This window comes from Oryza glaberrima, chromosome 6 (genome assembly GCF_000147395.1).
Source record: "Oryza glaberrima chromosome 6, OglaRS2, whole genome shotgun sequence".
Classification (NCBI taxonomy): Eukaryota; Viridiplantae; Streptophyta; class Magnoliopsida; order Poales; family Poaceae; genus Oryza; species Oryza glaberrima.
The window spans coordinates 22355539-22377876 of record NC_068331.1 but is presented as its reverse complement, the minus strand read 5'-3'; the positions used below and the strand labels follow the sequence as shown (position 1 = coordinate 22377876).

The 22338-nt window shown below is 44.9% G+C and overlaps 2 protein-coding genes and 1 pseudogene across 2 annotated transcripts; 2 read left to right on the top strand and 1 right to left on the bottom strand.

The window, feature by feature from the left end:
• Positions 1-8358: 8358 nt before the first annotated feature.
• LOC127775487 (F-box/kelch-repeat protein At1g80440-like) lies at positions 8359-9771 on the bottom strand. Its single transcript, XM_052301740.1, has one exon. The coding sequence runs from the start codon at positions 9656-9658 to the stop codon at positions 8513-8515; it is 1146 nt and encodes a 381-aa protein (XP_052157700.1). The 5' UTR covers positions 9659-9771; the 3' UTR covers positions 8359-8512.
• A 6649-nt stretch (positions 9772-16420) lies between these two features.
• Positions 16421-18394, top strand: LOC127775488 (uncharacterized; annotated as a pseudogene).
• A 359-nt stretch (positions 18395-18753) lies between these two features.
• On the top strand, positions 18754-22244 carry LOC127775486 (disease resistance protein RGA2-like). Its single transcript, XM_052301739.1, has one exon. It carries the CDS (start codon positions 19000-19002, stop codon positions 21991-21993), a length of 2994 nt encoding a protein of 997 aa, XP_052157699.1. The 5' UTR covers positions 18754-18999; the 3' UTR covers positions 21994-22244.
• The last annotated feature ends 94 nt before the right edge of the window (positions 22245-22338 follow it).

Sequence of the window (22338 nt, the reverse complement as noted above, 5' to 3'; positions counted from 1 at the left end):
ACTATATATCTATCACTGGACTTTTATTACAACGTTCTGCTCACTTTCTTGCAACAAACGCCAAGCCGTCCGTACAATCTTCTATAATTGCAGGGAGGCAGGTGACCGGCAAAACTGAAGATCTCAAACACCAACCGACACTGGTGTACTCATGCAATATTAAGAAAAAAATAATAATTCAAGCTCCAGTTAAGCTAGCTATAGCCTACAGGCTATATATTGCTAACGCACATTATTTTTCGTTGACCTCCTTCCTTTTGCTGATCGCGAGAAATTAAGCTAGAGCAAGTATAAGAGAGGCTGATGAAACATCGCATCCTACTGCTTATTTCCAAGCGTCTTAAGGACCTTGTTTTTGTATTTTTTTTTCCTCCTCGCCGACCTAATATTCACCTAGCTAGCATAAGATATTTACGTACGGCAATTGCAGAATCATCCTCTCGAATTAGCCTGACGCAACATGTTTGCCAATCGCGCTGAGTACTTTTGTTACTTGCAAATTGCACCTAATTCATCAACGACTTCAGATTTAAGAATGCAACATATGCATGCATGTAGTATTGATCAAGGCTCACCGCTCCCATGGCAATGCGAAATGGCAAGCTTTTTAGTTACTACTATTTTCTTTGGTCGTAAATATTTGACGCAGTTAATTTAAAGAAAAATTGGTTATATAGCATTAAAATATCACCTTTTGGTTTTATAGCACCGAAATATACCGGTTCACTTTAATAGCACCCAAAGTTTACCCCGTTCCCATTTTTAACAATTCCGTTAATTCTCAATCGTTTTCCGTCCGCCTTGATCACTATTAACCCAGTCACGCATCCGATATGACGTTTCTATCCCTCACAAGTACAAGTACAAGTAGAATGCATGGCAATGAGGGGTAGAAACGTCATATCGCGTGCGTGGCGGGGTCAATAGCGATCAAGGCGGACGGAAAACGATCGAGAATTGACTGAAGTGTTAAAAAAAGAACGAGGTGAACTTTAGATGCTATTAAAGTTAACCGGCATCTTTCGGTGCTATAAAACCAAAAACGTGAACTTTCGATGCTATATAACCAATTTTGCCTAATTTTAACTACAAAATTTGACCACTCTTATTATTTTAAAAATATGTAAATATTATTTATTTATTTATTGTAATTTGTTCTATTACACAAGATACTTTAAGCTTGATTTATACTTTTTACTTTACACTAAATTTGTAAATAAGATAAGTGGTCAAACTTGATAATCAAAGTTAACTCTGTCAGATATTTATTACCAGAGGGAGTACTTCCGTTTGGAGAAAGAGCGCCGAAGATTTTGTTTCGAGCGAAAAATATCGAAAGAATAGCAAATACAATACAAGAACCATACTTACTAGCCAACCTAGTCTGGCCAACCTGGCCAAGGACAGAAGCTTTGAAGTTTGAACTCCCTAGCTGAGGAGGATGTGGTTGGCAGTTTCAGGCTTCATCTTGTCCATCTTACGTACACTAATGCACTCTGTTTCTCCATTTTGCACATTGGTCAAACTTCTAGTTCTAGCAGAAATCAATTGGTGATATTCAAACTCTGCTTCCGGAAGAGGTAGGGAGGCAATGTTGTGCTGAATATCTATTATCACCAACCATTAGATTCCCGCATACATAACGCATTTCACCAACCCATTTGGGTTCTCACGTATAGCCATCTCGCATTAGTCATTCTTCAGTACTTAGTAGTATTAGGTATGGTGGAGGAAACAAAAAGTGTATCAAGTGGGATGACGTAAGGTTCGATTAAATTTCATACATCTTTGATCTTTGAAACTAATTAATTTAATAATGAGGGTAATGCGTCAAACTAATAACATAATGCTTTAATGGCCTATTTTGGCCTGTGTCTCTCTCTGTATTGCTTTACGTAAAATAGAACGAGAAACATGTGACAACATTCGAATTGTGAAAGTTATTTTTTTAATTAGAGACTTTGGTTTGATCGCTGACGATGGTCAATGGATATAATATCTTTTCTAGGCAATATGCTTCCGTACGTCAGGGTGCCCGATTCATGGAGATCACAGGAGTAGCTTTTGGTTCATCATTTATGGGATTATTGCCCACATTTGGTGAGAAAAATTCATTTCTCATAAAGTCTGGTAAACATCAAAAGTCCAGTAAACATCCTCATGGGCACTCCTATGCTGTCACATGTCATGCCTCGAATTAGAAAGAAATTCTTTAAAAAAAGGGTCATAAGTTTCATATTATAAGACACTTCAATTTTTTTAATTAAAGTTAAACTTGTTTAAGTTTAATTAAGTTTATGAAAAAAAATGTAGCAATGTCTATAACACTAAACTATTTTTATTGAATAATCTAGCATTGAAAATATATTGATGGTAATATTTTGTGTTGAAAATAGTTTCTTTTAAATTTGATGAAACTTATTAAAGAAGTCTAATATAAAAAAACAATTCAAAATGTTTTACAATATGAAACAAAGAGAGTGGACCAATAGGCTAATTATTTTAAATCATTAGATTTATCTAGACTAGAAAAGATCCAAAATTCGATCTCTCACCTCACCCACCCTTCCAAAGCATGCACCCCTCCCCTCTGTTCCCCCATATCCTTCCTTTTCTTTAGCTATACAGTAGAAGTAGTTAGTAAGATGCAGTAAGCCAATAATCATCACATAACAAAAACAAAAGTTAAAACAATCACAATTTTTAAATTGTTATTGAATTTTCTGTCCTTCTATATCATTGTATTCATATCACGGTTAAAATTAACAGTTCAAAACCAGTATTAATTATATTTTGACTTGTAAAGACATATGTTATATTCGGTCAGATCTTAACCCTTTTAACATATGACATCCAAAAAGCTATGGTAAATTACAAAGAAAATTGAAATTAGACGTTAATTATCATCATATATCACTTTGTAAAACATGCATAGTTAAATTAGATTTACAATATCTCGAAATAAAATCATAAATTGTGAGCAACACTCAAAAGATATATATTCTCTATGTTATTTTTGAGGCAGAGCGACCTCCCGAGCAGGTTAGGTGGCCACCCGAGCTCCACTGCTGGTAGGGGCAGATCTAGGAACAAAATATTAGGGGGCTCAATTACACAGTTTCTTCAACCTCCAGCCATATAGGGACCTTTAGTTTATTATTCATGGTGAAAAAATTGAAAGGGGTGCTCCGGAGGGTATCCATGGGTCTGGTGTGTAGGGGGACTCGAGTCCCCCCTGCACCCACGTTGGATCCACTCCTGACTGCTGGCGTCTCCTCTATCTATAGCCGTCGACACCTATAAAAAGTTAAAAACTAGTCAATCACCGAAAAACACTATTAGTCATCCGGATTTAACGATATCGCTGGCTCTGCCACTAGATGACCCTTTGCATCATTGCATGCCATCCCACCAATCATAGAAAATTATCACCATATCAGTTCTCAAACTAAACAAGCCCTTAATTAATTAGTTGCTAACGTGATCACATCCATAACACAAATGCAAGCTGCAAATTTTTACTATATCTTTGGTATGTAATAGTAGACTGCATATACAGTGAATCTCTGCGCTGTCGTTAGTGTGTTCAAAAAATTGTAAAAAAAATACAGCATTGCTTATCTTTCCTTTATAAAAATGAAAAGGAGAAAAAAAAGGAAGATGGTGCACACAGGATGAGTTCATAAAACACTCCAGTTTGCAATCAAATAAGTATGTATATCTATGGGCTAATTAGGGTCCCTGTTTTTGACCAACCGCTAATTAAGAATCATTGTAACTGCAAGAAGTGTCAGCAAATGAAAAGGACGCCTCACTAATCCCACCAACGCGGCGTTGACTGAAGGAGCCTATAAAACCTGCTGCTTTATAGTAGTTGATTCACTAGTTCTCTTTTCACTCCCACCCTTGTCTGCTTGGCGGATGTCGCTCGTCTCTGATAACATGGCGTCTGGGCCTATTAGGCCGTGGTTTTTCTGTCCACTGGTTAAATGAAGGAATAAGTCCAGTTTGAGTCCCTCAAATATATGTTAGATCTTATTCTTATCCCTCAATTGTAAAAACAGGTATAACGACTCCCTCAATGTTAAAATCGTGCAAAATAACTCCCTCAATGGTTTTTAGAGCGGTTTTTGTTGACATAGAGTCCATGACTGACATCACCACCGCAACAGCATGGACAAGTAGGTAGCTCATGAGCTTAATTTACTTGCACTCGCCGTCGCCGGGGGCTGCCACATCTCGCACCACGATGGATGAGTCGTGCGGATTGTTGTGATCGTATTGTTGCTCCTCTTTCTGAGCTTGGTTTCAGCTTTCAATGGGCAGGCAACCTTCTCTTCACAATTCTCCATCTACCTCTCCTGTGGCGCCGGTTGGAATGTTGTCGTGAAATCCGATTCACCATAGCGCACATTCATCCCAGACGATGGCAATCTATTAGGAAAGTTCTCCCACAACGTTACCAGGTTCAGCAACCCTGACGTGAGCCATTTGTACACTCTCTAGCCACAATGCGTGTAGGCACGAGCAACTTCTCATACTGGCTTGGCTACCTGCCACCGTGGCGCCCGACGATAACACAACTCTAGTCCTCCGCCTGCACTTCTTACCTTACGCATCACAATCTGGCGACCTTTCCACGGCACGGTTCAACGTCTCCATCATGGGGAGGTACGTCCTGCATTCTTCCTTCTTGTTGTCACGCACTGGCGTGGTGAGGGAGTTCTTCCTCGCGTCCGATGGCTCTGGTGTGGGTGGGCAGGAACGAAAATCGTTGGGCACCTAGTTTGGTGCGTCCCACCGCTTGTTCTTCACGCTTGGCATGATTGTCTGCCGCCACCGACCGCTTACTGGACACCCCTTGTCACCGACCTCCCACCGTCGATGCCGCCTCTCATGGATGAGCTCGTCGGTCATTGTTCCTCTCCCCGCCAACGAACTCCTAGGGAAGAGAGGGGAGAGGTAGAGGGGTGGGGAGGAGAGGGGATACGCGAGTAGAGGTTGAAGTCCAATTACATGTGAGCCCCACATGTTGTATATTTCTTTTTAAACGACTAGAATACTACGTCAACCAAAAGAACCATCCATACTGTTATGGGACCTAACTCGAGTGGCTTTGTCAAGATGAGTGGTGGAAATTTCTAGTATTGCGGTTTAGTTATATCAATTAAAATCGACGTAAAGATGAGGGACGGCAAGTGGACTTACTCCCAATTTTCTAATCGAAATTGTGGGTTGCAGGCTTGCGACCCACCTAAATTTCCATTCGCTACCGGCCTAATGGACCAGAAACATTCGTAGCCCATTCAAAACAAAGAGCGGATAATATGGTGCCGTGGGCCAATTTAGTCAGATTTTAGGATAGATCGCGCCCTCCCAAGAAAGCCCAGCGCTAGTATAGACCAAAGGTTGCAATCCAAACTATAGTGGGTTTTTCCGCTCAAAAAACGAGGTCCACCTTTGTCGTTGGTGCTGCATGCTTTGACAGTATGGTTAGCACGGTACTTCCTTCGAACCAAAATAAAATATACTCCCTCAATACCCTTTATCTACGTCATTCTTACTACTTTTTTTCAATTATTAAGGGCATTTTAGTTATTCTCTATCTCCACTAATTCCACCTCGGGATACTAGGAATGTATTTTTTTTGGGACGGAGGGAGTACTTACTTAGTCCTAAAATATAAGCGATTTTGGACGAACAGACATGGAGGAAATGTCTTATCCTTCTAAAATCTCTTATATTTTAGGACGGAGGAGTTTGACGCAACTGCCACTAAGCTAAAGATTAAAAAAATATTATTATATCACCATGATATACACCACATACACTAATGGAATTAGATATGTTAAGGGTGGAGTATTTTAGAAAAACAAACTTATAGGAAAAAAAGTATTAGTTAATTGCATGTATATATATACATGTCTTGTATTATAAAACATCGGAAAAATGGTTGCTTCTTATATTTTTTTATATGGGAGTACTATTTCCTCCGTTTTAAAATATACTGTACTAACCTAGGATCTAAATAGAACGGAGGTAGTAATTACTTTGGTGCGGTTCATTATGAAATTTGTCGCATACTCACTGACTCACACGTGCTATTTATTGATGTGTATTCCCTCTATCCAAATATATAAGGGATATTGTTCTAATATTTTATCCAAATATATAAGGGATCTTGGGATTCCTAGTCAATATTTTATCTTCCATCCATCAACTCATGTACTAGTTTAAATACCACTCCAACCTTTACTTTTACTTGTTTATTTCCTCAATGATCACCATCTTTTGTCAATGATTTGACCCTCTTCCACTTTCTTAATTCTTTCTAAAATAGCATGATCCCTTATATACAGGGACAGAGGGAGTATTCATTTTATCTATTACGGTTTCTGATTCTTTGCTCGCCATAAACGGCTAAACATAACCGGGCATATAAACAATACTGTACTAACTTCGTCCTTTAAAAAAAATCTAGACATAATTTGACCAATCCTAATCATCAGCCAATAACACCCCTATCTCGTGTTTTGTTTAATATCAACTTATTGCCCTACCAAAATTTTAGTAACTTCAATAGTAGCAAGTGCATATTTGGTTTGCTACCAAATTTTGTCCACAATAGTTTAAATTCAACACTACCTAATTTGATAGTGCTAAAACTTACCAATATTTTGGCACTACCAAGATTTTGGTAGGGTAAAAATTGACTTCAAACCAAACAAGCCCTTACATATCGATGTTTATTGTTCCCTGCTCCCTGTGCGCACGCATGCCATCGGCGGTCCTCGGTGTGCCGGTCACCTAGACGGGTAGGCCTTGTGCAGTTGTGCGGGTAGGTTACATGCCGGTTGGTGCAGTTGATTGTACAAAAGATTGTACACATTTGTAGTACTAGATATCATATATTATATTTAATTTTTTATAAGGACAAAGTAAATACTCTTTTTATATAAAAAAACTTAATAGAAAATATGACCCCTTCTATATAAGCAAATCTCGATAAAAAAGATTGTCTATTTTACCAGGAGGGGTCATCTTTTAGTTCGATTTTTTTTTTAAAAGAAGGGAGCAGAGTTAATCCGTCGTAGTACAGCGCAAATTCCAAGTTATCACGTCTCGTTGACCTCCACGCTTGCCGACCACACTGCTCCAGTGCTCAGTCAAAGCACTGCCTCACTCTCACCCCTCTGGCTATTCTCAACAGGCCAATCAGACCAAAAAAAAAAAAAAAACACTGACGTCGATCTGATCCAAACAACGCGCGGAATTAATTGAGCACACACGGAGAAGGAGATCGGCCGGCTGTTTCCCGGCGCATATCCATCCACCCGACCGCGACCAGCGGCGTCGTCATCACGTACGCGGCGGGCGAGTGGATGTGGATTTGGCTGCGCTGCGGTGGTCTCGCCGACCAATCCGTCGAGCAGCAGCCGCCGTTCCAAAAAACCGGATAATAAGCAAGCTAGCAAAGCAAGCGCTGGCGGCTTGGAAGGGATACTTCACCGATGGTGTCCCTATCGCATTCTTCCCACTTATCGCGGTTATGGTGGCTCGCGCGCGGTTTTGCCGCGCTGCTCAGGTGTCGGGTGCAGTGGATTGGATCCGTCTCTTTCACCGGGTTAATTGCAGATTTGAGTAAAAAATGTTCACCTCCACTAGACAGGAAACCACACACCCGGGTTTCTGCGTTCGGGGATCTTGACTTAGCGAGCAATTTTATATTACTTTTTCTACTGTATATGTGGAGTTTCATAGTAAATAGGTAATGGTATCTCCTAGCACCTCCTTAAAAATCGTAAAATTGCTTTTATTTAGCTAGATTTTAACTATGGTTGTGTTTAGTTCACACTGAAGTTTGGAAATTTGGTTGAATTAGTACGATGTGATAGAAAATTTGTGTGTGTGAAAGGTTTGATGTGATAGAAAGTTGGAAGTTTAAAAAAAAACTTTAGAACTAAACAGGGCCTATGCACAACGGGATTTTTCCTGTGTTTCAGGAGTAGGGAGTACTGTACTTGTGGGCATGAATTCAGTGCGAATTTGGCCCTGGAAAAAAAATGAATGGGAAAGAAAGGAGCAGCAGTAAATGCAGCGAGAAGACGACACAGGATGTGTTCGGATACGACAAAGGGGATTCATTACTTCCTCGTCGTATTGTCAGATTCGCTGTGCTTGAGCCATTCCAGAAGCTTCCAAACACTGCGATCTCGAAGCAGAGCGTCTCCGCTCGAGGTAAGTAGCTTGCCTTTTGCAACGAAACGGTTTCTAGAAGCCACGAACACTCCAACTGTACTGAAACAAACAAACACAAGCTGCGAAAAGGCGTGTGTTTGTTACAAACATACACTGTCATTTGATCAAAAATTTCAAAATTGATACACTCGTTTAACCATTTTTTTCCTCGCAAAAGTTGCTGTACAAACTCGAACTCTGCTACTCACACATATGTGATATGTACATAGATGTATACACAATTATACACGGAATTTAGTTTCTGTAATACGCTTCAGATTTCTAGAAGGCAGGCGGCCTGGACGTGCCCGGAGAACTCGGGCGGCGCCGGCGCGCGCGCCCACGACGCGGGCTTGCCGGCCTCCTCCCGCAGCGTGTACACCGTCTGGTCGCCGCCGTGGCAGTCGGACCCGATGACCACGACGCGGCCGTCGGGGATGACGGAAACGGCCGCCGCGGTGCGCGCGTCCTCCGGCACCGGCGCCACGGGCCGCCACGCCGCGGGGGCGGAGGAGATGGCGCCGTGGCGCGCCACGAGGTGCCCGTCGCGGAGCATGTACATGCGGTCTCCGGCCTCGGGGGCGGCGCTGCAGGTTCTCGGGCACGCGCCGTCGTCGACGAAGCCTTCTTGGACGGCGGACCAGGTGGACGTCGCCGGGTCGAACCACTCGGCGGAGCCGACGAATCGCCCCTGCGCCGGCGTCGGGTACCCGCCGACGACCAGGAACTTGCCGTCGACGCAGAGCCCGCGCGGCTCGTCGCGCTCCTCCGCCATGTCGGGGAGCGCGGCCCACGCGTCGGCGTCCGGGTCGTACGCCAGCGCCGATCGAAGGGCGTTCTTCTCCTCGTCGTGGCCACCGGCGACGAACACCTTCCCGCCGACGGCGGCGCACGCGAAGAACGACCGGCGCGGGCCCGGCATGGCCGCGCCACGGCGCCACGCGCCCGTGAGGAAGTCATACACGAGCACCGAGTCCGTCGGCGCCCACGTCTCCGGGTCCCAGCCGCCGACGACCACCAGCCGCTTCCTCCCCTCCACACCGCCATCCACCGCCGCCACCTGGCAGAACAGCGGCAAGCTCCCACTCGCTCCACCCACCTCCGGCAGCGGCGTCCACCTCCCCTCCGCCGGGTCCAACAGCACCATCCGGTACGAGTTCCCCGGCACACCGCCGGCCGACGACTGCTTGTCCGCCGCCGGGCCCGCCTCGGCGAGCTCACGCCGCGCCTGCACCAGCGCGAGCGCCGGGCGCGCCAGGCCCTCCGCCTTCCTCAGGCGGTTGTACGCCGGCGACTCCACCTCCGCCTTCCACTGGCGCGAGATGCGGCGCACCGCCGGCAGCTGGTCGAACCCCACCCGGATGAGGCACTCCCTCGCCACCTCCTCCGGCAACCCCGGAATCAGCTCGTTGTAACCCATGATGCTCAATCGAGCTGGAATTCGAGCAAGAAATGCGTGAGATGATGATGATTTCTTGGCTTCTCTTCTCTTCTCTTGTCTGAGCTTGGTGTGTTTGATGTGTTTTGTGTAAGGCAGAGTGGCGGGAGTGGCATCCGCTACTTATAAAGGGGAAAGAAGGGAACGGACTGCGGATGGAGGGATGGATGGATTGCGTGATTTTTTTGGGGGGTTTATGTGGGCCCCGTTGCTTGCACGGCTATGGTTTATGTTTCTTTCAGTTTGGCTTTTTCTAGTTTTTTTTTTTGACTATGTGACGTGTAAAATTGAGTAGATTAGCTCTTTTGAGTACTAATCTACCAGTAGATGATATGGTTTGTTTTATTTTGGGAGACTCTGTTTCGGGTAAGAATGCCACATCGGATGCAGTATCCTTTTTATGTTGGCCGAAGTAAAGGGATGAGGCTGTTTGTGGGAATTGCCTGTTTGTGTGGAGGTTTATCTCAACCGTCGTCATGCTTAGTTCAACTTCGTTTGGCTAACGAACTGCTTAGTACTCCACTATACGACATGGAAACTGTTGCTTCGTTCTGCAATCTGCACCAGGAAAACAGCAAAAATCCTTCGTCGGGTGTTGCCAACTTCACAGGAAGTAAAACAAGAACGACATGACACGACCATTACAATTTTACTAGTAGTACTGTACACGCAAATGCAACAAAAGACCGAGCTGTTATAGTTCTACGGACACCTGTGCCAACAAATTGGGCCCACATGACCTCCAAAAATCCGTGCGCTTGGATTTGGGGATTCCGGATTCCCCTTGTCACCCTCCTCACACTTTCCGCCGGTCTTCTACAAACACACGTACTAGTAGCAATAAGAGTAGTAAACACGCTCTGTGCAATCATGTTTCCATATTTCAATTTCACTACTGCTACTACTAGTAGCACGGTTTTTATTTCGGTTAGCACTGTCTCCTCTCCACGCAGTCGCACACGTGTAGGGCTCAGCGCAGGTATCGCGCGCGTGCCGCCCGTGGAGTCGCGCCACTGAACAGGTTGATGTGCCGCGTCCCGTGAAGCTGTATACGCTTTGCGGCGAGCCGGGTGCCGTCTCTGAACGCTACGGTTTTCTCTCCTCCTGGCCACACGTCGGAGACTCGGAGGCTCATTATTGCCGAAGAGTGTGCACGCGTCACGGCGTCAGGAGCAGAAGCCGCCGCGGCCAAGCTAAGGTCAGACCGGGTTCGGCCTGCCTCCATGAACGAACGGATCGATCCCGCGATCGAGCAGCCGCGCGGCCGCCGGCCGGCGCCACACGTCAAGTCCAGCGAGCCGGACGGCGCGTGAACGTGCTTGCTTCCGAACTAGCGGCGTCGTGTCAAGTTCATTGCTAAACCCCGGGACCGGGAAGGATTACTATAGTAGTACTAGGCATCATGACCACACCGAGAATTGTTTGCTGTGCCTGTGCTGTGCACGCAGTTCCGCTACACCACGCGCAACGTCGCGCCGCCCCCGGGATTTTTAGCGACAGCGACGTACGAGAGATTAGACTATTAGAGAGCGAAAGAAAATAAACGGGAGGAGAAAAACAACGGGTGGGTTTCTCCGGTGATCCGGACAGCCGCCTGCCTGCATGCCTGCCTAGTTGCCCTCGCAGGGCCCGGTAGTAACGCAAGTGGAACGGAATCACCGCGCGCGCGTTCGCGGGTGGTGTCGGGAAGTGGTAAGCCCTATCCGCTAATCCCACCTCGCTCGCGCTGCCTTATCTCGTCTCGTCTCGCCACGCCAGGGCCCAGGGGCCCCCCGCGTCTCGCGCAGCCGGCCTCACCCTCGCGATTGATTCTGGCTGGCTCTCGCGCGCGCGAGCGGTGGGGAAGGGTAAAAAAGAAAAATCTGGAGGCGCGCGACGAGGCGTCGCCGTCGTGGGCGGGGGAGGCTGTGACGATTGACGAACGGTGGCGGAGCGGTCGCTAGCTAGCTTGCCACGCAATCGCGCGTGGTGATGCGGCGCGCGCGTCGGATCGATCGAATCGAACGGCGGCGGCACGGCGCTTATGTATTCGGATCCACCATACGGCCTGACGGTTTCGATACGGCTCCCCCGCTGTTTTTTCTCTTCGTTTTTTTTATGACGGGAGTGTGCTGGGAGCCTGCGATTTCTGTCTCTTGCCACGCCATTAAGCCACAGCAATCTTTTCTAATAACTCGCGTCTTTTTCCGAAGTCTAGCTTAAGTAAGAAGCGTATTCTTAGCCAACATATGGAATTATGGATAACGCTCGGAAGAACAGAAGCCTTGCTGCCGTCAAACCGAAATGGGAGACGAGCTTGGGTTGCCAAGTTGTTTCTAGAATCATTGAACCAGCTAGTTCGAAATAAAGAACGAGTTCACTGAGTGATATTATCTGGAATCCGTTGGTCTCAAGTAAGACAAGCTGACTGCAGAGTATGTTAAACAGAGCAAGCAAAACGAACTGGCAAACAGAGTATGGCTAACCCGGTGGTGTTGATTAGTGCACTAACCAATATCAAACATTATGGGACGTGGGTATGCTAAAAAATTTAAAAGACCCAAAACAGCGATGGAATCAAAAAACGAAGATGTCGTAAAAGACGGGCTCGCTTGGTCGATTCAATGGTCGTCATCTCCATGACCATCCAACCGTGTGTTTGGTTTAAGGGGAACTGGTGAAGAGGGAATGAAAGTTTGAGGTTATGTAGGAACCAGAGGCGGCTGAACCTCAGAATGTAGTGGACGGCCCCGCTCGTTCGCGGGTGGTATTGAGAAGTGGTAATCCTATCCGCTAATCCCCCCGACCTCGCGCTGCCTTATCTCGTCTCGCCTCACGCTCTCACCACCACGCGCCCGTGTCTGGCGCGCGGGGGAAAAGAGGGGAGAAAAAGAAAAATCTGGAGGCGCGACGAGGCGTCGCCGTCGGGCGGTCGGAGCGGGACGGTGGCGGAGCGCGTGGTGATGCGGCGCGTCGGGGTCGATCCGCTCGGCAGTGCGCCTGCCGGTTTCGTTACGACTCCCGCTGTTTTTCTCCCCTTCGTTTTCCCGTTTTTCGATCCGTTCCTAGCAGCGTGCCGCCCCCTTCCGTTGAAAGCCACCGCAAACCTGCGTCGTTTTCGGAGGATTAGCTTATGTTGGAAGCGTATTCTTTAGCCAACATATGGATAGGCTTGGAAGAACAGAAGCTAGCTGCTGTCAAAGCTAAAACAAGAGAGCGTCCTAAGGTTTGCCACGTTGTTCATAAAATCGCTACAGCTCAAAATAAAGAATGAGTTCGGTGAGTGACAACTGCGAATCCGTTGGTCTCAAGCCAAACAAGCGGACTGCAGAAGTGCAGAGTATGTCAAAGTCAAACAGAGCCTGTTTAGTTTTAAACTTTTTCTTTAAGCTTTTAATTTTTTCACCACATCAAAACTTTTCTACACACATAAACTTCCAACTTTTCCGTCACATCGTTTCAATTTTAACTAAACCTCCAATTTTAGCGTGAACTAAACACACGGGGAGTAAGAAAAAAAACCGTGAAGCAGAGTATGTTAATGGCTTCTACATCGGACGGCACCAAATTCAGATTTCCCAAAAGCCGTATAGTTTCAAAAACTAATAAGAATACCGTACCCGGTAAACATGATTGCCATAAGCGAGGTAGAACTTCATCGTTTGGCCTAATAAATCAAAACAAAAGCCAAAATTTAAATTTTTAAACTTAAATTTAACATATTTTCAACTTAATTCTTTTAAGCATTGGCTTTTAAGTCGTTACGAACAAATATATAAAAGTTTAACCTAGAAATTAACTTTTATTTCCTAATAAACCATTTTGCCTTATTAGAAAATATGGGTAAGTAATGAGGCTCGTATTCGCGTGATATTGCAAACTCTGACCCTATGCCAATCCAAAGTAAAGAGGTGCATCAAACTCAGAGGATTTCCTTTCCTCACTCTTGTTTTATGAAGCTCTTTCTACTACCACCTGGAACATTTGGAAGGAGAAAAATAAACTTAAATTTAAGATATTTTCAACTTAATTTTTTTTAAGTATTGGCTTTTAAGTCGCTACGAAGGTGTAAATTGATGGAATCGAGAAAAGAAGGTGTCTCGATTAATGATCGTTGTCTCCTCCATCCAAGCGCTCTACACACGGGGCGACGCTAATGAGCGATCGATCCCCATCCCCTATACGCTCCTCTCCCCCTTCCTCCTCCCCTTCTTCTCTTCCTACTACACCATAATTTTTTTAAAAAAATAAAAAACATAAAGTTGGAAAAAATTATGTATAGAAATACTATAAATAAAAAATATTTGAATTTAAATTTAAATTTGAAACGGGTATGTAAACTTTTGACTTATAAACTTTGGGTCTATAAACTAATATTTGAATTCAGATTCAAATTCAAATTTGAATCGGGTATGTAAACTTTGGGTCAGTACATTTTAGATGTATAGAAAAACTATATATAAAAAATGTGAATTCAAATTCAAATTAATATTTGAATTCAAATTCAAATTTGAATCGGGTATATAAACTTTTGACTTATAAAATTTGGGTCTATAAACTTGAGGTGTATAAACTTTAGATGTATAGAAATACTATATATAAAAAGTATTTGAATTCAAATTCAAATTTGAATTGGGTATATAAACTTTTGACTTATAAACTTTGAATCTCTAATGTTTAGGTGTATAAACTTTAAATGTGTAAACTTGAGGTGTACAAACTTTAGGTGTATAAATTTACTAAAATAGGAAAGTAATGCGGTGCCAAAAAAGAAAGCCAGCCATATGGGGAGGGGTGATCGCCCAGGTAAGGGTGGGCAGAAAAAGACCGAACCGAAAAAACCGAGACCGAGAAATTCGGTCAGTACTTCGGTCTTATGTGCTAGATGACCGAATTTTATTCGGTTAATTCGGTCATCACCCTCGGTTAACCGAATTGACCGAATTTCACTGAAAGCCCAATATCAGCCCAAGAAAGCAAGTCCAACATTAATAAAACCCTAGCTCCCTCTCTGTTTCCTTCTCCTCATCCACCCAGCCGCCACACCCGAGCGCTCCTCTTCTTTTTCACACTCTCCCCACCTGAGCGCTCCTCGTTTTCTCTCGCACATCGGCGTCCTGTTCCGTCGCTGGTGCCTCTGCACGACTGCAGCGTCCCAGCATCTCCTCCTCCTCCTTCTCACAAGTGACACCACGACGACCTCCTTTTCTTGCGTGGCTTCAGTGGACACCCAGGCCCCAACAGCCAAGCCCGAGCCGCGTGGAGGCTCCACCCCGGGGGCACATCCGATGGTGCCTCCTCCACCCCGACGGCGACGAGCGGTGCCAAAGCCGATCTGGATGAGTATATGATAGTGAAGAAAGCTGATCTGGGATTTTTATGAATTTTCTTGATGTGTATGATCTTTTTGGATCTGAAATTTATTGAGGATTTGTGCGATTCTTCTGAATATTTCTAAAATTTCGGTCTAACCGAGACTGAAACCGAATTGATCGGTCTTCAATATTTTTCAAGACCGAACGGTCTTGCACTATAGATGACCGAACTTTCAAAAAAAGACCAAAGACCTAAACCGAATTTTCGGTCTGACCGAATGCCTACCCCTACGCCCAGGGCGATCGATAGCCCAACAGGAATTTTGCTACACACGACCATTCGATCACGGCCCGCAGCCGAAGTGGTAGAACCAGCGTCCCGCGGCGCCGCTGGTGGGTTGAGCCGTTGAGCGCCATTCGGCCGCATGATGGGCAAACGGTCCGGCTAAGCTTTGGAGTCCATCGTAAACAGCCAAGATTGGATCGCTACCAATGGGCTTACGCGTTGTAGGAGGCTCATGGGCTGAACAAACCCGCGCCGAGAAAATGAGTCGGATATAAAGCCCAAACATTCCGTGAGATGGTAAGTTTCGGCATGTTTAGGCATCCCAGGTACTACAAGTTTGCTGTGAAAATCATACATTTAACTCAACCTCAGCAGCTAATGGCTCAAGAACTGATGCCACCTTACCCATGTCCACGCCTTCCAGTGTTGCTGGCTTCCACTTTGGTTTCTACAGATCTATCTATATCTCTATTGCTGGCTTTGTCTGCCAGAATCAGAAAATTTAATCTTTTTCAACTAGCCCAATTTCTAGTAGAAAAAGAAATTTGGCTATACATTCAAGAGCATTCTACTGATTCTTTTTTCAAATTCCAGACACACATAGCCACTCCGTCACAATTTCGGCGTCGCAATGCTTTTCACAATAACTTGTGTCATTTTCTGAAGTTTAGCTTAGGTAGGAGCCATTATCTTAGCCAACTTATGGATAATGCTTGGAGTAACAGAAGCTTAGCTGCAGTACTTTTGCACAAACGCCTCATCTACTGTGAAACAACTTTGTTGGTCTCGAACCGGGAAGGAGGCTCCCTTGCTGCTCTCAAGGCAGGCAAAATTTGTACTGTGCAAACCAGCTTTGTCTATCTTCCTCAGAAGCAGCTGAAGCCTGAAGATGAACAAAAAATTCTTGGTTACGCAGCACAAAGGGAAGGAGCTGGCATCGAACAGGCGCTTGCTTGTTGGCTTGCTGTGGCATCGGGTGCCCAGACATGGACCATCTCGAACGAAGCGAACAGATGCCGATGCCGGCATCCCGTGCAGTGCCAGGGGGGCTTGTCTTTGATCAGAGTAAAGGTGCAGAGCAGAATGGAATCAAAACGAAAGCTTAAGCTTGTGCTTTGCCACTACTATTCTCTGCGCATTGTCGTCTCTTTCGTTCCTGCACATTCTTGGAGATTGGTGGCAGCCGGGGATCGTGGACGATCGAAGCAGTGACATTCTGCGCTCTCCGGCCGCTCAATCGCCGGCGCCGGGGGGGAGATCGAGCGATGGAGTCGGTGGCCGTGAACGCGGCGCGGCGGGTGGTCAGCAAGGCGCTGAGCCCGCTGTCCGGAGGGTTCGTGGAGGCGTGGGTGGCCAGCAAGGAGCTCGGCCCCAACGTCGGCGCCGTCAAGATGGAGCTGCTGTACGCGCAGGGGATGCTCGACAACGCCCGTGGCACCGGCGGCAGGGAGGCCCGCAGCCCCGCGCTGAGGCAGCTGCTCCTGGAGCTGCGTGGCCTCGCCCACGACGCGTCGACGCCGAGGACGTGCTCGACGAGCTCGACTACTTCCGCATCCAGGACGAGCTCGACGGCACCTGCGAGGCCGCCGACGAGCACGCCAAGGGCTGCGTCGTCCACAACCTCTTCCTCAACACTCGCCATACAGCCCTCAGCGTCGCGAGCAACCTAGTGCTCCTCCCGTGCGCTGGTGATGATCACCCTGACGCTGACGGTCGGCGGTCGGGAGAAGACAAGAACCGTCAGATCGGCTCCTCGTGCGCTGGTGGTGGTCAAGTGATGAACCGTCAGATCGGCTCGTCGCCGTCGCGCACTCTCCACGCCGCCGCCGACGAGGAGGCTGTTGCCAGCAACTGCTGCATGCACAAGCTCTCTCCCAGTGCTCGCGGCAACACCCATCACATCGGTAAACACTTTCCATGCCTCTCTTTTGCACCTTAACATGACGGTACGGTGGTGATAACTCTAGGGTACAATTCAATTCTAATTTATACTTCCAGTATGACGATCTAACGGTGTAGATTGATTCCTTATCCCTATTTAATGAGTAAAACTTTTTAAAACATTTTTTTAAAAAAAAGGCAAATATGTCTCTCTGGGTAAACAACCAGATTATAGTGAAGAAATAAGTAATGTGGCTCTATCCTTTCCCGCTGATCGGAGTTGCGTTTAGCCGCCATAGTAAACCTAGCTGCAGTTTTTGTTTTGTTTTTTTCTCTCTTCCCCCCTTGGCATAAGCCTATATAGCTGATTGCATTGTGTATCAAGAACTCTTTTCCTTCTAATATATTGACGTGCAATCTTTTTGCGCGTTCGTGAAAAAAAAATAGTGAATAAAAAAAGAACACACCCTGCTAAACAGCCCTTGCTCTTGACCATATATACATCAGCTCGTCGCCGTGTCTAGCAATGAGCCGTGAGGCTCGGCCAAAAGGACGAGCGCACGGCGAGCCTGCCAGACCGCCGCGAACGCCAACCTCTTGGCCGGGCTCAGCCACCTCGCTGCTCGTCAAATCGCTCTAGCAACGTTCTTCCCTAGTGCACGATGAGATCCAGTACTAAATACTCCTCCCAATTGGATTAAATATAAACTATAAATTGCTGTAAAATCCATCTCTAATTTTCTACCAAATTCCTAACATGCCCTTCTATATACTGCTAGGATATTGTACTGTACAAGTTTTCTAACTCTAGCGTCATGTGCACATGCAGGAAGCCAGTTCCTCCGCTGCACCTGTTCCTGCGGCAGGGTATTGCAGAGGGAGGATACGATGAAAACACCAAAGCTGAAGTTCGATAGGGTGGATCTGTCCCAAAGAATGAAGCGCATTGTCGAACAGCTGAAGCCATTGTGTGCCAAAGTCTCTACCATACTCAATCTAGAGTTGTTGGAATCAAATCGCAGCATTGGCCAGTACATTGCCATGAGTCTCAATGCCGAGTTTTCCAAGAAACCAGGGCATGCACCTGTTCTTCCAAGCGGTTTTGCTATCAGTCGGCCTATGACCACTTCAGAGTTTACAGATCCTACAGTTTATGGGAGAATGGATGAAAAAAAATACAACTATTAAAAACATTACTCATGGTGATTACTGTGACAAGGACCTGACCATCATTCCAATTGTTGGTCCAGGGGGGATAGGGAAGACAACTCTCGCACAGTATATATACAAAGAAGTACATAACTACTTTGATGTTACCGTCTGGGTTTGTGTAACTCCCAATTTCAATGTGTATAGATTGAAAGAAGACATTGCCAAGTCGATCCCTCAACTCAAAGATGAGAAAAACAGTGGTCCGCATGATTTGATTGTGCAAAGCTTGGGATCAAAGTTTTTACTTGTCTTGGATGATATGTGGAATTGTGGCCACGAGGATGAATGGAAATATCTATTAGCATCTCTCAAAAAAGGACAAACCAAGGGAAACATAATTCTAGTCACCACTCATTTTCTAGCAGTGGTAGAAATGGTTAAAACAATTGATAGTCCAATACAACTAAAAGGGCTTGATCCTCAAGAGTTTTGGGAATTATTCAAAGCATCTGTGTTTGGTGATGAGAAATCAGCAAATGATCATGCTAATTTACTTGAGACTGGAAAAATGATATCAAAAAAATCTGAAGGGTTCCCCTTTGGCAGCGAAAACAGTTGGGAGGTTACTGAAAAATCACCTTGATTTGGAACATTGGACAAGTGTCCTGGAAAGTAAAGAATGGGAATTACAAACCGGTGAGAATGATATTATGCCAGCATTAAAGCTTAGCTACGATTATCTCCCTTTCCATCTGCAACAATGTTTTACATATTGTGCTATGTTCCCTGAAGACCATAAATTTGCTAGTGATGAGATAATTCACTTATGGATAGGACTAGACATCCTACATTCACAGGATCCAAACAAGAAAATTGAAGACATTGGATTGAGCCGATTGAATGATTTGGTTAGCTATGGATTTTTTGAAAAACATGTAGAAGATGGGTCTTCATACTACGTTATGCATGACCTATTACATGAGTTAGCATTGAAGGTTTCATCGTATGAATGTCTTACCATATGTAGTTCAAATGTCAAATCTATACAAATTCCACCATCTATAAGACACTTATCTATTGTGGTTGATGACATGGACGTAAATGATAGAGTGACTTTTGAAAACATCAAGAAGGATTTCATCACATTAAGTAAGAGACTAGATGTTGGAAAACTGCACTCATTGATGCTATTTGGACAATACCATGGAAGCTTTATAACCCCTTTCAGTGATTTGTTAAGAAAAGCACGTGCACTCCGCATAGTCTTGTTGTCTATGCCATCTTATGCTATAGTCAGTATGTTGCATAACTTTTCAAAACTTGTCCATCTACGCTACTTAAGGATCAATGGAGGAAAATTTTCAGAATTAAGTCTACCCAACATCATATCAAGATTTTACCACTTGAGAATCCTTGATGTACGACAATGCAAGGGTCATTTTGGTTTACCAAGAGATATGAATAACCTTGTAAAACTGCGGCATTTTGTTGTCCAAGATGATAAACTCTACTCTGACATTGCTAATGTGGGTAAGCTAAAGTGTTTACAAGATTTAAGGAGATTTGAGGTCAAAAGACAAGTTAAGGCATTTGCAATAAGCCAAATAGGGCAGCTGGATGAGCTAAAAGGATCGTTGGGAATTTATGATCTTGAAAATGCAAAGGCGGCAGAGGAGGCAAAACTTTTAAACAAAAGTCACTTACACAAGTTAATATTAGATTGGAATGTTAACCGTTCTACAAAGGATTATTCACAAGAAGAACATATTCTTGAAAATCATAGACCACATAGCAATCTTCGGGAGCTACATATTCAAGGGCATGGGGGTACCACTTGCCCATCATGGTTGGGTCCTAACTTATCTATCAAAGGTTTGCAATCACTTTGTATAAACGGTGTATGTTGGGACAAGTTTCCACCTCTAGGGGGGTTGTGGTTAGTTAACAAGCATGGTGAAAAATTCCTGGCTTGTGCAAGTGGCCGCAGCTTCCAGTATTTAAAAAGGTTAGAGCTAGTTGCTATACCAAGACTAGCAAAATGGGCCGGAAATGATGCTTGTTGTGTGCTCTCCCTGTTGGAGGAGTTTATTGTAAGAGAGTGCCCAGAACTCATAGAGTTGCCATTTTCACATTCCACTTGTCCTTGGTCAAGACAGGAGATGAACTTGTCTCAATTCTCCAGACTACAGAACCTTGAGATTGCAAAATGCCCAAAGCTATTACCATTGTCTCCCCTTCCTTGGACAAGCTCTCCATGCCATGTTCTGATTAAAGAAGTTGGATCGCATTTTCATCTCTTGGATTATCAGAGAAACAACCAATCTGAACAAGGCTTACAAATTGAGGGAAAGGATGGCCCTCTGGATAGTACATTCTGGAAGTTATTGGCTTTAAGTAATCTTACAGAACTAAGAGAGTTGAAGATGAAGAAATGCCCTCCTTTGCCTCTCAAACATCTTAAGTTGCTATCAGCTTTGAGGAGGCTCTCCATTACTGATTCAGGTATTGCCTTGTTGCCGACTGATTGTGAAAGCACAGTCACATATCATTTTCTAGTTGAGCAACTCGAGATCTATGAGTGCAGTGCTAGTGGGATAGAAATGACACAACTGCTATCTTATTTCCCCAAGCTCATGAACTTGAGAATAGAAAAATGTCAAAAGATAACAGGGCTTGGTGTGGCAGGGCAAGAGATGATGGCAACGCTAGCATCTCCACCATCACTTTCTTATAATAAGTCTGAGGATGCACAGATTGGGAATGATCAGCAACAACCAAGAGGAGGCAATGGAATAGCATCGGTGGTTACAGGACTACTGCTCTTGCCTCACCAACTACAGAACTTGGACATCAGACACTGCTCAAAGCTGATCCTGCAGCTCGATTCATTTGTAGGCGACACAACACGCAACCTAATAAGAGGTGTAGGAGGAGGATTACAATACCTGCGCTCCCTCCAATCATTGTGTATAAAGCATTGTCCCAATTTTCTCTCCTCCTACTCACCCTCCTTGTCTTGTTTCCCATTTCCATCCTCCCTTCAAGATCTGGCTATTATTGATTGTGTGAGAGGCATGGAAACTCTGGTACAAAACCTCAGCTCTCTCACTAGATTGTCCATATGGGACTTTGGGGATTTAAGAAGCGGGAGCATGTGTTCCCTCCTCACCCAAGGCCACCTTAGAGTGCTGGCTGTCCATAAAACTCCCGAATTCTTTGTTGGGTCCAAGCCATCGGGGCTGCAACAGCTCTACACGGATGACATCGTAGGGGTATTTGTTGAGCCTACTTGCAGGCTTCTCTCTTCATCACTCACCAAGTTAAGCTTAAGCATGAACCACAAGGTAGAGCGCTTCACCAAGGAGCAAAACATGGCCCTTCAGCTGCTCTCCTCCCTCGAGGTCCTTATATTTGTGCAATGCTCGAAGCTGCAGTCTCTCCCTGCTGGGTTACATAGACTCACCAGTCTCAAGAGATTAGAGATCGCATACTGTCCAAACATTCATTCGCTGCCCAAGGGCTGTTTTCCGAGTTCACTAGAAGTACTACATGTTTATGAAAGCCAAAGCGAAGAGCTCAAAAGGCAGTGCCGCAAGCTAAAAGGAACAATTGCAATCATCGAAGATGAAGACTACTTGGAACTGGTAACAAATACTCACTTATTTGACTTAGCCCAGTTCACGTTTTGTTTGGCACAACACTAGTATGTCATAGACGAGCGCTTAACATTTTTTTTTCAATTAGCGTGGGAACTTGTGACTTTTCTAGTTAATATGGGAGCTCCCAAGCTTCTAGAAATAGAGTTATGTGAGAAGTACACACCAAATCTATGCATGCTGAGCTTAATGAAAGTAATATGGTCAGAAAACAAATATTTACAGATCAATGTATGGACACAGGATGCTGAATTGATCAGACCAACTTGATCACCTATTTGTCATATGTTTTCTGTCGAGCAAAGACTCCATCAAGTTTGAAAGGTTAAATTCAAAATGAGAACTTCTCCATGGGAATAATTACATTTAACTAGAATGTGCACTACTTATATG

Excerpts from the sequence above, each read along its gene's own strand:
- LOC127775487 (XM_052301740.1), bottom strand. The coding sequence starts at position 9,658 with ATGGGTTACAACGAGCTGATTCCGGGGTTGCCGGAGGAGGTGGCGAGG.
- LOC127775486 (XM_052301739.1), top strand. The coding sequence starts at position 19,000 with ATGCCAGCATTAAAGCTTAGCTACGATTATCTCCCTTTCCATCTGCAA.